Source organism: Gekko japonicus, unplaced genomic scaffold (genome assembly GCF_001447785.1).
Source record: "Gekko japonicus isolate JY-2015 unplaced genomic scaffold, Gekko_japonicus_V1.1 scaffold160, whole genome shotgun sequence".
Lineage (NCBI taxonomy): Eukaryota > Metazoa > Chordata > Lepidosauria > Squamata > Gekkonidae > Gekko > Gekko japonicus.
In genome coordinates, this window is record NW_015165239.1 from 1,664,182 (window position 1) to 1,680,953 (window position 16,772).

Genomic DNA, 16,772 nt, shown 5'->3' on the forward strand with positions numbered 1-16,772 from the left:
ACTAAAAAGTCAGTTTCGAATATACGTTCCTTCAGTTGGCATGCAGCCTAGGCTCAGTGATGCCCTTGGAAGTGCCTTGAGAATCGGATTCAAGTTCTACATGGGGAACCTAAGAGTGATTGGCAGGTTCAACTGTGCTGCCCCCCTGAGTAACCTCATAATGTGGTGATGGGAGGAGAAACTTCAGCCTTTCTTAGCACTTACAATACCTGAAATGGCCACCATCCACTGTTTAAAGGCACTGATGATCAGGCCATTATCCAACCTGGCTTGGAGAAGCCACAAAATATCCCTGACTTGGGCCTTGAAAAGATCTACAGCTTTCTCACTATATCCAGACTGGCAAACTTGCCAGGTGTTATTGTATATTTTACTGGTAGACTTCCTTCTGGAGGCTGTCAGGGTCTTGATGACCTTGAAAGGGTAGCCTATCTTCCTATATTGCTGCTGCTACTCAGCTCCAGGCTACCAGCTTTAACAGGTAGAGCTGAGGACGGTGTATGGGGCCCTGTGATAGAAGGTGCCTGCCATTCAGGAGTCACGATGGGGCCTGGAAGACCACTGTGCTATGTCCTGGAACCACTCTTGACAAGGCCAGAACAAACAATCTTTGCTTTGAGATCTACCACCCTGTGGATCACCTTCAGAAGAAGCTATGCCGGCGGGAAAGCATACAGAAGCTATTCCAGCCACAGATGGTTTAACACACTAATTTCCATTGCTTGAGGGCATTTAGTCCTTGAGAACAAACTGGGGTTTTCATGATTGTTCAGTGAAGCAATGAAGTTGACCTGCACCTTTCTGAACCCCTGGCAAATGGTGTGGGGGGGAAAACCCCTCTGGGTTCAGCTTCCACTCTGTCTAGTCTAGTTTTCTTTGACATAGCCAATCTGCCACAGTGTTAGATGTCCTGGCCTTTCTAAGTGTTTTAGAAAGTCTTATAACAGATTATATAAATTATAAGAGAATAAATTGTAAAAAAAATTGGTATAGAGAACACTTATGAATGTTTATTTGAATAAGATTGGTTAGAGAAGTATGTTTAAAACTTTAATTCATATAACAGAGGATTGTATAGATTGTAAATTTATAAAGGTATCAAAGTTTTAATCTGCTATAAAAGGTGTTATATAAACAAGATTGGTTGTATAATTGGGGAAGATTGATTAGAGAATATAGGTATGCTAAAAAAAACTTTATTAAATGGAAGATTATTTTAAAATGTGAAAGCAAGGCTGATATTAAGAATTCAGTTTGATTTAAGAGGTAGGCTAGAGAATTTTTTTTGGTGACATTAAAACAATTAGAACAAATAGAATGAGAAATTTTTTTGACTATAAATGGGAAATGGTATAAATTTAGTTAATATCTAAATGTATCTTATAGAAGATTATTGTAGAATGCTTAGATAATGCTCAAATAGAAGGAACATGTTTTGTTAATCTATAGAGTTGCAAAATTTATAGATTTATCTGTTTATGAAATTTTAAGATATACTTAAATCTGGATTTATAGAAAATGGTAATGAAATGTTTTTGACAGCGCTTAAATATTAAAAAATAGTGTAGTGTTTAACATAGGTCTGCAATTAGACATATATGTATGAGGTAGTTTAAGAGATATAATATAGTTATTATTACTTTCATGTTTGTTTGTTTATTTGTTTTGTTTAAAATAATTAAAGAACTATTATTATAAAAAAAGGAAAACCATATCCACAGATGCATCCATCACCACCCCTAGATGGAGGTTTGCTGGGAAAGAACAAGTTGGCTTTTCTCCCTGTTGACTGCAAACCCAAGGGTCCAAAGGTAGGCAGTGGTTCATTCTACTTCTGCCAGTCCCTGGTGGAAGGAGGGGCACTGATGAGAATATCTATAATCCCATGTACAGGAAGACAGAGACTCCCACTGGTTGCTAAAGGGCCACCAGGGAGACGAGCACTTTGGTGAAGACACAGAGACCCAACTTCAAACCAAGGAGGAGGGCTCGGTACTGAAAATGGAACCCAGCATAAGCAAAATAAAGAAATCTCCGGTGTGCAAGAAGGATTGGCACATGCAAATACATTTCCACCAGTCCATCGAGGTTAGGAAATTCCCTTTGTGGAGTGCTACTACTGTAGACCTGAAGGCCTCCATACAGAAATTTTTGTTATTGATCATCAGTTCAGCAATTTTTAGGTTGAAAATTGCACTCACATATCTATTTTTCTTGGGGACCAGAAACAAGATGGATTCTTTTATTATTTGTATTTGTTAATGCCCTCTGGTCCTCTGGGGCAGGTTCTATTGCTCTGATCTGAAGGAGATGGTCTATGGCTTGGAGAACGAGGTGGCACTTGACTGAATAGTGTTGTGAAAACATGCACAAAGCACAACAGGCGGCCTTTGATGGCCTGAGAGGATGCAAGGGACTGCTGGAACTCACAGAAGGCATAGCTCTTAACCCTGAAAGATCTGATTGGGTCCGGAGTTCCAAAAGGTCTGGAACCGCTTCTTTGACTTTCCCTCCTTCCTGTGACTTGGCAGTGTCTTCTTTTTATCTTTGTCCTCCACCAGTTATTTATCCATGGCACCCCTGAAGCTGACCCCTTTGAACAAGACACTGGTAAGCTGAGCCTGGGAGGTGGGATCCCCTTCCCTATTGCAAAGCCAAGTATTACAGTGCACTGTGATGTTGGAAGCCATTGCTCTGGCCAACAGCTGAATGGCATCAAGAAAGGCATCTGCTATGAAAGCTACTGTCACAGCCACTTTCTTTAAATTGTCCTTCAGCTCCTTCAGGATGTCCTTGTCAGCAGTGGAAAGGTTGGTGGGTCAGGCATAGAAAGATCTGGTGAACAGCAAGCCCACTGAAAAGCCTGGAGTGCTGCAGAGGAAGCCTCAAAGTTCTTGCACAGGGCCAGGTCAATCCTCTTGTTGCAAGGATTTCTGGGCAGACTATATGACTCTGCAGAGAATGGCTGTGTTGGAAGTCAGGTTGGCCACAGGAACATAAACTACCAGAAGTTTAAAATGACCCACTGCCTCAGAAACCGCAGAATAGAGACAGCATATAATTTGATGTTTGGCCTTAGGCCTTGCAGGAGATCCCCATTCTGTTTTGGCAACTTTTTTGAAGACCAAAGAGAAGACCTTGGAAGGGACTCTCTGAGTGAAGGAATGATCTAGCTGATCCTGTCTAGGTCTGGCTCCTCTGGTTCCTTCTGTGTGGGATCTCCAAGATGCTGAGAACCTTGGGAAGCAACTTGGGGAAAGGATCATGAGAGAAAACAACATGGTTGTTACCAGTGGCTCTTCCTCAGAGAGCTCTTCCTCCTCAACTGAGGAGGGTGACTGTTCCAGGACTTTCACTGTTCCAGGACTTTTTAGACATTTATCTGCTATTTTGACATATTTATTGCTTTACAACTGCTGACCTTGTAACCTTAGCTTATTTAGTTCTGACTTTGCATATCTTAAACATGATCATGTTACATGTTAATTTGCTGTTAAGTTCCTGCCTATAAGTTTGAACCTTACTTACCATTCCAATGTATTTGAAAAAGTGTGTCTTGCACATGAAATAACATCACTCAACACTTTTCTTTATCCCTCTATATACCCTTCCTAACTTTCTGAAATGTAAAAGCAATAAAATTCTCTCCTTTTTAGGAGAGGGAAATGAAAAAAAAAGGAACATGCAAATACATTTCCACCAGGTCCATCGAGGTTAGGAAATCCCCTTTGTGGAGTGCTACTACTATAGACCTGAAGGCCTCCATACATAAATTTTTGTTATTGATCATCAGTTCAGCAATTTTTAGGTTAAAAATTGCACTCACATATCTATTTTTCTTGGGGACCAGAAACAAGATGGATTCTTTTATTATTTGTATTTGTTAATGCCCTCTGGTCCTCTGGGGCAGGTTCTATTGCTCTGATCTGAAGGAGATGGTCTATGGCTTGGAGAACGAGGTGGCACTTGACTGAATAGTGATACTTAGGAACCTGAATGAATTTGTCTGAGCCAAACAGGCCCTAGTGACAGTGTCCAATATCAACTGGTCATGAATGGAGTGTTGTGAAAACATGCACAAAGCACAACAGGCGACCTTTGATGGCCTGAGAAGATGCAAGGGACTGCTGGAACTTACAGAAGGCATAGCTCACTGCCATTTGCCCTTAACCCTGAAAGATCTGATTGGGTCTGGAGTTCCAAAAGGTCTAGAACCTCTTCTTTGATTTGCCCTCCTTCCTGTGACTTGGCAGTGCCTTCTTTTTATCTTTGTCCTCCACCAGTTAGGTGCCACTGGATTCTAAATTTGTTCCAGGACTTCCGAGTCTGGGTCCAGTAGTGTGCAATGATCTCTGTGACATGCTGCAGAGAGGGGCAAGGTGATTAGGCCCTCCTTCTGCCAAACTCTGTTGCTTGCCAAAATCAGCCAGGCTAACACTTGCCTCCATCTTGCCACTTTTTTTCCTACCATGATCCAAAGGAAGGAAAGGGGGAAATTTGGGCCCTCTGTTGCTGTCCTGCCACAGGGCAATATGGCAGGTGTCTTGAGACCCAGAAACCTTGTGCAACCCAGGTCCAGGTAGAAAGATCCATGGCCTGGAAGGATGGATGTCTGTGTTGCAGATGCTAATGCTCCTCCATGGTCTTGAAGGGAGCAACAGGAGACACTTCTTGCCAAAGCAGGGAATCCCTGCAACATTTCTCCTCTCCCAGGGAAAGAACCTTGGAATAGAGGAGGGGTTGCCTAAAGTACAATACAATCTCTGGGATAGTGAGAGAGAAACTCCTCCCACTAGGAGTCAGCAAAAGATTAGCAGCCCTGCCTGCCTCCAGGAGCTTCTTCCCATTGGTTGGGATTGCCCTACCCTGAAGCACCAGAGAACGGACATCTTACTGTTCAGATTCTTCTTAAGGCAAATTCACACATGCTTATTTTATCGATAGTAGGTAACCTGTTGTCTGCATAGCCCCACTGAAAAGTATTAGAAGGGATGCAAAGAGCTGCTGAGATCCAAACAATGGGCTTTCTTTGAACAGTTCCTGAAATTCCTCTGTTCTTCATGACCAAATGATGGGGAGGTACTACTAATGGAGAAAAATAAGTCAAGAGTCTTCTTCGTATCATGGATCTTTCAGTCCTAGCTAATGTTATGTATGTGAGCTGACAACGGATTATATTAAACGTCTATAAGTACATATTAATCTATGATGGCCAAAGAAGCCAATCAGCCTCAATGGCAAAATATCACAGCAAGCACTGCCTGGCAGCAGGACAGGCTGTTAGGCCTCAACCCCCTCCTCCCTTGGAAGGATGAGCTTGGTACCTATAAACAGCTGGCACAGGCAACCTTCCCTCTCTTAGCATCTCACAGGGTTACTCAAGACTCTTCCCTGGTCTGCAAACAGGATCAAAATAGGTCCTGCAGTCACATGGAACGTGTGCCATCAAATATTAACCAGAGGCCTGTCTGGAAAACAGATCCCAAAGGTGCAGTGTGAAAGGTCCTGTTTTCTGGCAGCTCCCTTCCCTCTTTAAATCCATCAGTGTCAAAGATTGATTTCTCAGAAAAGACAGTAAAACTAACCCATTTTCCCACCTGGCCTTCCCTAACCTGGTTATCCTATGTGAGTCTATAGTCAAAACCATTTTAATCCCATAACACCCCTTTGTAATGCCCTAGCAATTCCAGTTCACCAAAAATACAATAGACATTTCACATGAATGTTAAATTGCACTTGCAATTCCTGGGAACGTTATGAAGCTTCCTTGCGCAGACAACATTGTTTCACTATAACCATCACAGCATTGTTCTAGGAGCAATCACATCATGTCCAGAAGACCCACATGCCAAAATACCCCAAACGCTCACACACACCTCTCTCACACTCTCAATCACACACACACATTTCCCTAAGGGCTCAGAAAATGAGAAGTAGAGGGTTTGGGACACCTGAGCCCTTCTGTCTCTGTTGTGCTCCCCTTTCTAAAGCCCCCCAGGGAAAAGGGAAAGATGAGGAAAACCCAGCGAATCATAATAATCAAAATTAATCAAACCAGTATGTTGCAGTTGATGGTCTGCAGCCAAGGGGACTTTCTCAGCAGGACCACCAGGCAAGAGTTTTCTCTGAGAAACTGATTAGAGCCAGTCAGTTTATACTGTTCTTCTAGATCTCTCTGAGTCCTCCTCTTGTCCAAGGAGGATTGCCTGATTGGCCATGGTAGCTTTCCTGATTTCTCCCTGAGATCAGACTAGGTCAGACAGCTCCGCCCCCCCCCCCTCAGTTCTCCAGAAAACACAAGAAACCCACAGCCAGCAGAACAGCAAAGGGTAGGTCTTTGTGTTTCCAAAACAATTCTACTATTTCTAAAGTTTTGGGGTGATGAATTTCAGAAGTTGTTTTGGATTGAAAATATCCACATGCACACCCCTACTCACTCCCTTCAGTGAACTATGCCTCAGTTACACTACAAATCTTCGTCTTCTTGGGTTCACGGAACTAGTTCAATACATCTTTCACTACTAACTAATGGCATGCATGACTATAAGGGGTACTGACTTAAGAGAACATAAGAACACAAGAGAAGCCAATGTTGGATCAGGCCAGTGGCCCATCCAATCCAACACTCTGTCATACAGTGGCCAAAAATACCAGGTGATATCAGGAGGGCCAGCAGTGGGGCCAGGACACTAGGAGCCCTCACACTATTGACACCCCCCCCAAGCACCAAAAATACAGAGCATCACTTGTCCCGGAGTCCCTATCTATACCTTGTGGCTAATAGTCACTGATGGACCTCTGCTCCATATGCTTATCTAATTCCCTCTTGAAGCCGTCCATGCTTGTAGCCGCCACCACCTCCTGTGGCAGTGAATTCCATGTGTTAATCACTCTTTGGGTGAAGAAGTACTTCCTTTTATCTGTTCTAACCTGAATGCTCAGCAATTTCATGGTGTGCCCATGAGTTCTTGTATTGTGAGAAAGGGAGAAAAGTACCTGTTTCTATAGAGAAATACCTAGAAACAGCAAAAGTGGAGGGGGGACAGGAAATAACCCAACCAGAGAAGCAAGTCAGGAACTTAGAAAGTTGAGCAGCTAAACAAAAGAATAAGATACATCAATTTATAACAAAGTGCACAGTAAATATAGATAAAAACCATAAGGTAGTGGTATCACATTATATCCATACTAGAAATAATGCCCGTTGCGGAAATAAATACAACGGGATCTAGAAAGAGGCTCTGGGAGAGTGCTCTGGCTTTGGGCAAACAGCGTCAGTTTCCTGTGGCGACCTCAGCAGGGTTTAATGACAGAGTCCACTGTTTTCTCCAGAGGGACTGATCTCTGCTACCTGAAGAGCATTTGTATGTTTGAGTTATCAGTAGCCCTCACCTGGAGAGTGGTAACCATTGTTACCCATTCTCCTCTCCCCTATGAGGTATGTTATGCAACTGAAAATTCCAACTGCCTTGCGGGGGGGGGGAGTTTGAGGTGTGGAATGGACTGAAGTCCAATCAGCTTCCATATGCAAAAGACCAGGTTGTCGCAGCAGTTGTGGTGTGGGCGGGACCCGGGCTTTGCCTTCTGATTGGTGGCGATATATGCTGAGGAGCAGTGCCATCAGCCATACACTAAGGGAGTGCATTTTAGAATTAGAACCTTGGCACCCACTATTCAATTATATATAAGGAGAGATTACTTTTTTTAAAAAAGAAGTGTCCTCTGTGACTCAGATTCTTGCACCAATGTGTGAGAAAGGCAGATTATAAAGGCAGTCCTAAAACACGGTGCCCAGAGGGTGTGATGGGTGTGCGCTCCTCTATGTGTGCAGACCTGATTGATATCATTATTTTATTATTTGGAATTACATTATTTAGTTGATTCACACACACAACCTGCTTGGTCTGGAACAGATATTTTATACTTACATTTCTACTGTGTGTTGTCATTATTAGACCACTGGAGAAGGCTCTCTGGGTCAAAACACATTTGGTCGAGTGGTTATTTTGTGTAAAACCAGGTTGCACTAACTGTAACTGTTGTTCATCAAGTGGTCTTCTGTGCAGGCACACATGGGGACTGCATGTGTACAGGCCAGCCATGGAACAGATTTCTAAGCTTTCTAGTAGGCTAGGTGTGCCCCTCCTCCCTCTGGTTCTTTCCTGCCAAATGATCACATGACCAGAAGGAGGGGCGCTACTCCCTGAGTTCACTCCATGCTGCCACTGGAGACCCCAAGAAACTATGGTGCCAGAGAGTTCACAGTGGGGCAGGAGGGACGGATGTGTGCCTACACAGAAGACCACTCAATGAACAAGTACAGGTAAGTGCAACCCCATTTTCATCTTTGTGGCTTCTGTGCAGTCCCACATGGGGAGACCAGCAAACTCTGTCACACAGTGGCCAAAAATACCAGGTGCCATCAGGAGGTCCAGCAGTGTGGCCAGGACACTAGAAGCCCTCCCACTGTTGCCTCCCCCCAGCACCAAGAATATAGTACATCACTTGCCCCAGAGATCCTATCTATACCTTGTGGCTAATAGCCACTGATGGATCTCTGCTCCATGTTTCTCTAATTCCTTCTTGAAGCCGCCCATGCCTGAGGCAGCTTCATGGGCCAGATTAGAGACCTGGGTGGGCTGGTTCCAGCCCGTGGGCTGTTACATTTGGCATACCCATGTTAGAGAATTTGCCCAACCAGTAGCCAAAACATAATCAATAGCAAAAAAAATAGGGGACAAACCCTGTTACAGCTCCAGTAGAGACTCTTTTCCACTTAAAAGTGAAAGATCTGGTAGTGCAGGAGTGCTGTTTGCCACTCAGAAAAGTGGGAGGTTACCACTACAATGCAGGAAAGGAGCTGATCAAAGTACCAAGTTGTCAGCAGGACTGAGAATGCGCAGATCTGTGCTATAATAATGAAAGCAGTGAAAACAGGCATGATGTGGACAAAGAAAGGATGAACAGGATGTGCCATAAACTAACCCTGTTGTTAGGAATGAGACTGATATTTGCTTTATGGATTTATGTTTGCTGCCAAACACTACAGGGACTGTGCACACACACCCATAGGCTCAAAGAAAGCTGTACAAATCACCTGTTGTGACATTACACAGAGAAGGTGCCTGCACTAAGCCTTACATGTTAATGAGGTTTCAAATACACAGCTATCAGCCTGAGGGAGAAAGCACACATCGCCATTGTGTCAGCCAAACGACAACTTGAATGCAAGCAGCCCCCATTGATGAACTGTTGAAAGACACGTATTCCACATTTCTGCTTTACATCTGAATCAGCGTTTCCTGCCAGATGCATTTGATGACCAGGGAATGGCCAAGCTTCATCTGCACATCAAGGAGATTCCTTGACGCCAAGTTTCACACCTGACCAGATGCCATCCCTTGAGTTAGGATCTTAAGTTACAATATTGCCCAACCCTTTAGGTTGCCACCCCTCACTACATGCAGCCAATGACATTAGTTTTGGGATGGACTAACAGGTAGGTGGGTCCACAGGCTGGCTCAGTTGCCACCCACCCAAAGATCCACCTATAAAAGGTAAGGACCAGTCGCTTGACCCTTGCTAGCCGCCTTCCCCCCACCACCCCGTCTGCTTTAAACTCCTCTTTTGTCCAGCTTCCTATACCGAAACCCTTTAATCCACTTGATCTCCTAATCTGTAGTTAAGAGACCCACACAAGCTGGCTGGTTCTAGCTGTGTGTTAATCTCCCCTAGTATTTTAAGTTTCTGACCCTTCATTCTTCATTGGAACGGACAAGCTTCAGGACTGATAAGTATTTCCCATCATCAACCCTACCTGCTAATGCAAAAGTGACTGATGTTTAATTCTGTATTTCTAAAGGAACTTGCTTGAATGTGTGTGTGTGTATCAGCATTGTGTGTATGTGATTTATATTCTGAAGTAAAAGACAGATTGTTTTGGAAACACCAGCCTCAACTACTTCACTGGCAAACCCTTGGTGTGGACTGGACCTTGGTAGACATTGGCAAGAACCCATCTAAATTTGCCAATTGCTGTAGATAAAGCAGTTTGGCTAACACTGTGTAACCTGCAGAGCAATCTGCACATCCATACAGCCAGAGCAAAAACATAAAAACAGGTTGTCCTGGCTAGGGATTAGAAGGGCATTCATCAGTGACAGGGGTCATTATCAGGAAGAAATGCAAAGGACATGGCCTTAAATATCCCATTGTGGGGTAAGGCGAAATAGCCCAGACCTCCAACCAGAATATCAGAGAGCTGTTTCTCGTTAGCCAATGTAAATGTAATCACAGAGTATTCCATGACTATGTGGAGTGTTTGCACTAAAATCAAAGACAAAAATAAAGTATGTCTAGTGTTCCAGGTGAAAATAGTGGTATGAAACACTAATTTTCTTTGCAGAACACCAGGAGCCATTGAGAAACTCATTCCCACAGTGGGGTCTCCACACTATAGGGACACTATAGTGAAAGAGGCTGCTGAGATTACACTAACTTCACAGAGGCTCATAGTTGAAAGAAGCACTTTGAGAAAAAGGAAGTGCAGAGACCACAAGAACGGTCCATGTTTGGTCTTTCTTGGAAAGAAAGAAAAACAAGTCTGGGCATCCCCTAAAAGGTAAAATATACACCAAATATACAATTTCTGTTATGGTGTCACATATAGATGCATAAAAATGGTAGAAAATGCAGCAGCAGAAGCCAGATAGGGCTGACAATATTAGTAGGTATCAGTAAAATAAAGACTGACTAAAGACTAAGAAAGGCAAAGGAAAACTTGGTCAGGCTCCCTTAGAAAGGATCAACAACCCAAGCGCTGTGCACTTTGTAAAATAGCCAATGCATAATCCCCAATGAAGGGAAATGTTGGAATTCTCCCACTGGGATCTCTCATCTGCAGTGGCAGAGGAATTGTCTGCAGGAATGGTAGAGAGGTCAATGAACAAGACAGCCAAGCAAAAGATTAGACTATAAACCGCATAACCTTGTCCTGATGATAGGCCAGCTTGATGTGGTGGGTAGGTGCACGCACTCTAATCTGGGAGAACTGGGTTTGATTCCCTACTCCTCCACATGCAGCTGCTGGTGTGACCTTGGGTCAGTTACAAGTTCTTTCAGAGATGTTCTCTCAGGAGCAGTTCTTGAAAGAGCTCTCTCAGCCCTGCCTACCTCACAGGGTGTCTGTTGTGGGGAGGGGAAGGGAAAGGAGATTGTAAGCCACTCTGAGACTCCTTCGGGTAGTGAAGGATGGGGTATAAATCCAATCTCTTCTTCTGTTGACTGGGTTTTCTTAGCTCTGGTGAAATTATCTTATTGGATTTTATTGTATTACTTGTAATGTTTTGCACATAGTTACATGCTATATTCTATGGGGTTTGTTGTTAGGCTTATTGACAAGTGGCTTGTACTACAGCATTCTATTGGTTGTATTGCAGTTTTTTCAAGTTTAATAAAAGTATAATTAAAAAAAAAAGTAAAGCTAACCTGTCCTATTTAAAAATAATTTAAAATAAGTCCAGAGTGTATGGAGCCTCATATTTACTTCTTTTCTTTGTTCCCTTGCTCAGACTGAAATGCTTGAACAGAACATGGGTAATATTTGTATTAATTTATTAACCTTTCTTATATTTTGAATGTCTTTTTATAAATAGTTTTTATATTGGCCCTCCTTTCCACTAACCTTTGTTTGGTTTTGGAGTTCTTTGTTAGGTTTAGTTTTTTTCCCTTTCTTGTTCCTGCTGTTATCTCTAGAAAAACACCATGCCTATTTAGTCCTGCTATCTGTTGTAACAGGGAGGGGCACTGGGTAAACTTGCTATTTCTGGAGCATGATAGGTTGAAATTGCAATAGATCGCCCCTATTTATACTTATAGGAGTGTAGCAGGAAGAGGGGCAACTAGGAAGAGCCTTTAAATAGTAACCCAGAGTGCCAGACACAGGACTAGCAGGAGAGACTCTGCACTGTTGTTGGCAACAGCTGGTACCCAGCTTGTTTTTGGCACTCCAGGGTGGTGAGGGTATGGAATGGCTACAAGGTTCTTCTGACCCTCTGGGTAGGCCAATCACAAGGAACAGGAAAAGGTTGTGAGTGAGCAATTAGGCTACTGCATAAATTAGTTTGTTCTGGAGCCATCCTTCCTGAGCTAAGAAAAAAAGTGTGAGCCAGAAGCTAAAAAACTGAGCTAGCTCACGCTAACTCAGCTTAGAGGGAACACTGGTTGTGAGTCTGTTCCTTCAGAGATGCCTTGAAGAAAGGCAAAAACGATACCAAAAAAAGCTTCTCAACGCTGCTTTCTTCTCCAGTTATTTCTACACCAAGTACAATGTCAAACAGTTGAGTCATAATTTATTAGTGTAACTTAAATAACATTAACTTGTCTGTCAGTATGACCTGAGCTTTACAACTTAAGTGTTGGTCGTATTTCACTGAATACCAAAGTTAAAAGATTTACTGGTGTTGTAAGTACTACATGATCATTTTTGCTATTAACAGGACAGCCTCCAGTAGCAACACTGGGACCAATACGTGAAGCTGAATGGCTACACATTTGGCTCTCAGGTGTACATTGAATACCAAATGTAACCAAATACCAAACATGCAGGATTGCACAAACACAACACAAGGATCATTAATGTTATATTTATTTATATTCCAGCTTCATACAAACTGGATAGAAGCATAAACATAGTACATTTCTACCATTTTCAACAAAAATATATAACCAATATGTACAATTATTGTATTAAAAATACAAAAGGGATACAGACTCCACCAATGTCTTTCTAAAAGACATACAGGTACAAGTAGTATCAAAAGTATGAGGAAATCACCAGTTAGTCGTACATTCTGCACTTGACATCACAGAGTGAACTGAGATTAGCAGTCCTATGGTCTACAATTACTTAAATGCCTATATAACATTTGTGCAACTTGTGATAGAGCTAGGTTTCTTCTGTCTTGCTATATGCACATGAGGTCCATAGACTATATAATGAAACTGGCAAATGCATATTACATGTAAAATTACAAATGCATAATTGACAATGTGATATATAAGCAAATAGACAAAAAGCAATGATTACAGGAGAAAGAGAATAATTAAATAAAGCACTGACATTGTTCAATACAGTGAAAAAACACTGCAATTTGATCTTTAAAAGTTGAAGCTATTTACGTTTATCTACTGATCAATATGATCAGCTGAGTTCAATGAAAAAAATCCAAGACCAGCAGTTCCTCACATTTGAGTACTACTCGGATTGGCAGCCTTCACTTTTCCGGAGTCTGTGCAAAACCAACACAAAAATAGAAAGGGGGGGGGAGAGAGTGTCATTCAGTCACTCAAGGACTAATAGCAGCTGTGAGCAGATGATTGCTATCCATTGGCCTTCTCTACACATGCAGTATTCCTTAAAACCCATAAACCATTGTAAATATTTCCACGGGACAAAGGCTGGTTGAGCTATACTGATTATTTCTCTTTATTTAATGGCATCTTTATTTCTTAATGGTAAACCAATAAAAATGAGATAATCAGATCACGATTAAGATCTGGTATTAGCATCCAAATTTCCTTAGCAGTAATGTTATCCAGGTAAATCCTGTGTGATAACAATCAGTATTTGTAGTTTCCAGGGGGGCGGTAGAAAAGGAACTATAGTTGATTTGAAAGGTAAATTCACCATTTGTCATCTGAATGGGACAAACATTTTTGCTCACCATCCTGTCTTCCTCAAGGCACAGGAAAGGGACACAAAACATCCTCTTTCTCCACTGTTTACTTGCACGACTTAACAGCCCTCCATAATTACAGATGCAAATAAGAAACACCAGCAATTCTAAAATGTATCAGCTGTGCTTTGAGTGGAACACTAAGAATGAAGCTCAAGGTAAATGAAAGGCTGTATCCTCCCTATAAACTATGCCATCTTTTGCTTAGCCACACACTACATATATATTCATTTTTTAAAAAGTAGTCCAGGCTGTCAACCCTTCTTAAAAGTACAAAATAATACTGTAATTATGCAGATGTAACTTTTCCCCTCTGAACACAACATACAGAGTAGCAACAAAGGCAATGTAAACAAGCGAATAAGCACTGTGTACTTGAAGAATTTCAAAGTGTATCTCTTAGTAGGTAAAAGGCCAAATGTAGCTTGTCAACTGGTTGATCTCATTATCCCAAAGGGGTGAAGTGCTACAATTGTGATTAAGATATTCAAGGAAGAATTTTTAAAATGCTTCCAAGGCTTCGGGGGAGTGCAGTCATGATGCGCTGACCTTGGAATTTGGAATGATACTGTGTGATGTGGCAGACAGCGGCAGTGGGAGTTGGGAGAATGCTGTACTATGCATTTCAAGCAACACAGTTTGAAAAGTGCCAGGGCGATTTCTTCACAGTATTTCACATGCAAGGGGAATAAGAGTGGGGGGAGAAGGGGGAGAAGAAGCCCCATGCTGCTTTAAGGCAGGGAAGGAGGCAAACAGGTCCACCATCCTTTCATTAGAGTTCCAAGGCTCCTGTACTGGGGGCGTCGTCTTGTGCTCTCCTTTACGTTAGCTCACCCGGGATCCAGAAAGCCCCAGTTCTTAAACGGCAGAGACTTGTTCTTCTTCTGCAAACATAATAGGACAGGAGGGAAATACATTTCAGGCTCTTTGGAAATAAGTAGCTGATTTATCCGGTCTATTCTCATTTTATTTACATTAAATGATGAAGCTTTTAAAAAAGCATTTCCCCTGATTTTTCCCTTAGAATAATATAGATACTTGTTGTTAAAAGATGCACTGTCATCTCTACTTTAATTAAAGCAAATTTGATTATTTTTCTTCTTTATATTCATTCAATAAAATCCTAATTTATACTTGTCACAAACATTAAATATCACTATACTTGGCTGTGTTCAGTATCAGCCCTGGAAGCTCTGCGTATGGTTCAGAGACAATACTGACTTTATATCAGTTTAGGCATAAAACACAGACCTCTCCCGGGTTTTACACCATAAAAACACGTCTTGCAAACTGTGCCTGTGGAAGCACCATCTAAAAGCAAAGCTAGACACCGTATCAAACAAAAAACAAAATGAGGTATGAGCTTTCAGTATTTAACAGAAAGCTATCACATCTTTGAGAGGTTGCTAATAGCCCCCTGAGATTTTCCAGGTACAGCTGGATAGAAATAACTTCTGTTTTCCTGGCATGATATATTTCAGCATTAAGTCAGGGCTGCAAACAAAGAGTTTTTGTAGCATGTTTGCCACAAGAACAGCTCGTCTTAATAGCTGTTATTTCACAAGAAATCATTAAGCAGCAAAACAGAAATACTTTTGAGCTCAGAGCCTCTTTTTGAGACATGTGAAAATTCTTCTGGATACAAAAAGCTCTTTGGAAATTAATCTTTTACATATAATTCTGAAAATGTGATAAGCTGTTTACCATCCTCCTCTGTGGAAAACCCTTGAGGCTGATAGTGAGCAAGATGGGGATCTGACTCATTTGGTTTGTGCCACTGAGGTTTATTAACAGGTCTGCTAGACGAATGACCCTGTGATTGCTGTTGTGAAGCTGGAGTCCCGGAGGCTTCACTTGACCGTGCCACCATCCTAGACCTCTGAAGTGCTACGTTGTAATCTGGAGGTTTTCGGGCCGGGTGGGAAACGCCTTCTGTAAAGTCAGCAATAGGTATTCCTACATAACCAGGTGGGGTTGGTGGAGGTTCACGATAGCGGCCCTCTTTTCGAGCTGCAGTAAAACAGTGCAACATCAGCAATGTGATCATTTACACATATTTGTCACAAACACTATGAATCCATGGATTTGGGGTATATTAACATAATTCAGGTAACCCTGATGAGCGCCTCAGATAAAAAGTTTAGACTTTATAACAGTGTTGCATAGCCCTGACCTGGATAGCCAGGCAAGCCTGATCTTGTCGGATCTCGGAAGCTAAGCAGGGTCAACTCTGGCCAGTACTTGGATGGGAGACCTTGAAATACCAGCAGTCAGGAGGACAGGGGCAGGCTTTATTCAGCCACCTCTCTGAATATCCTCCAGGCTCCCAGTAGGGGTCAGTCACCAGAGGTCACCATGACTTCCAGGCACACACACAGTCACCAGAAGTTGCCATGACTTCCAGGTGCACACACACATGAAAAAAATACAAACAAATACCAAAACAAAAAACAAGAACAATGTGGCATAAAATAACAAAAGTATGGATACACTCCAGCCAAAGATTAGAATAGGTACATGTTACTAATTTCAAAGGAAGAACTGAATGTGTATTTGCAGTTCTCATATTAAAATCAATGGGATCTAGAAGCGCAAAATTCTGGTTGGCTTTTGACTATATGCACATGGTAAGTTATAACTAGAAAAACCAGCTAGTGACAACAAGAATCCTTTAGATATCTAAAGACACAGTTGATTAAAAATGCACAGCATAGACAGCACATTATTTTGCTTTCATATTCTGGGGGGGAAAAACAGAAGAAAATGCAAATAGCACTAAATCAGCTTGCATGCTGAACTACTTTGTAGAACAGATTATATTAAAACCACATATACAGTAGTATTATAGGTGTATATTGCTAAACTCTTGAGTTCCTGTTGCAATAATTTTATCTAATTTCTATTTTATCTAATTCTTCAAGTGCAGTCCCAATAAAAACAATATAATCAAAAAGCATGATTGAAATTTAAACATATCTGTTCCTTGAGTACTCAGATTTTTACTAATTCCTTATACATTTAATTTAAAAAAAGGTT

The 16,772-nt window shown here is 41.9% G+C and overlaps 1 protein-coding gene across 1 annotated transcript in view; it reads right to left on the minus strand.

The window, feature by feature from the left end:
- Nucleotides 1-12,838: 12,838 nt before the first annotated feature.
- LOC107109403 (rap guanine nucleotide exchange factor 2) overlaps nucleotides 12,839-16,772 on the minus strand; it is a 60,952-nt gene continuing 57,018 nt past the window's right edge. The window contains exons 22-23 of the mRNA XM_015410014.1: nucleotides 15,441-15,746; nucleotides 12,839-14,620 (exon numbers count right to left, since the gene is read on the minus strand). Of these exons, the coding sequence (XP_015265500.1) occupies nucleotides 14,595-14,620; nucleotides 15,441-15,746 (332 nt within the window). The 3' untranslated portion in view covers nucleotides 12,839-14,594. The remainder of the gene's footprint in view (nucleotides 14,621-15,440; nucleotides 15,747-16,772) is intronic.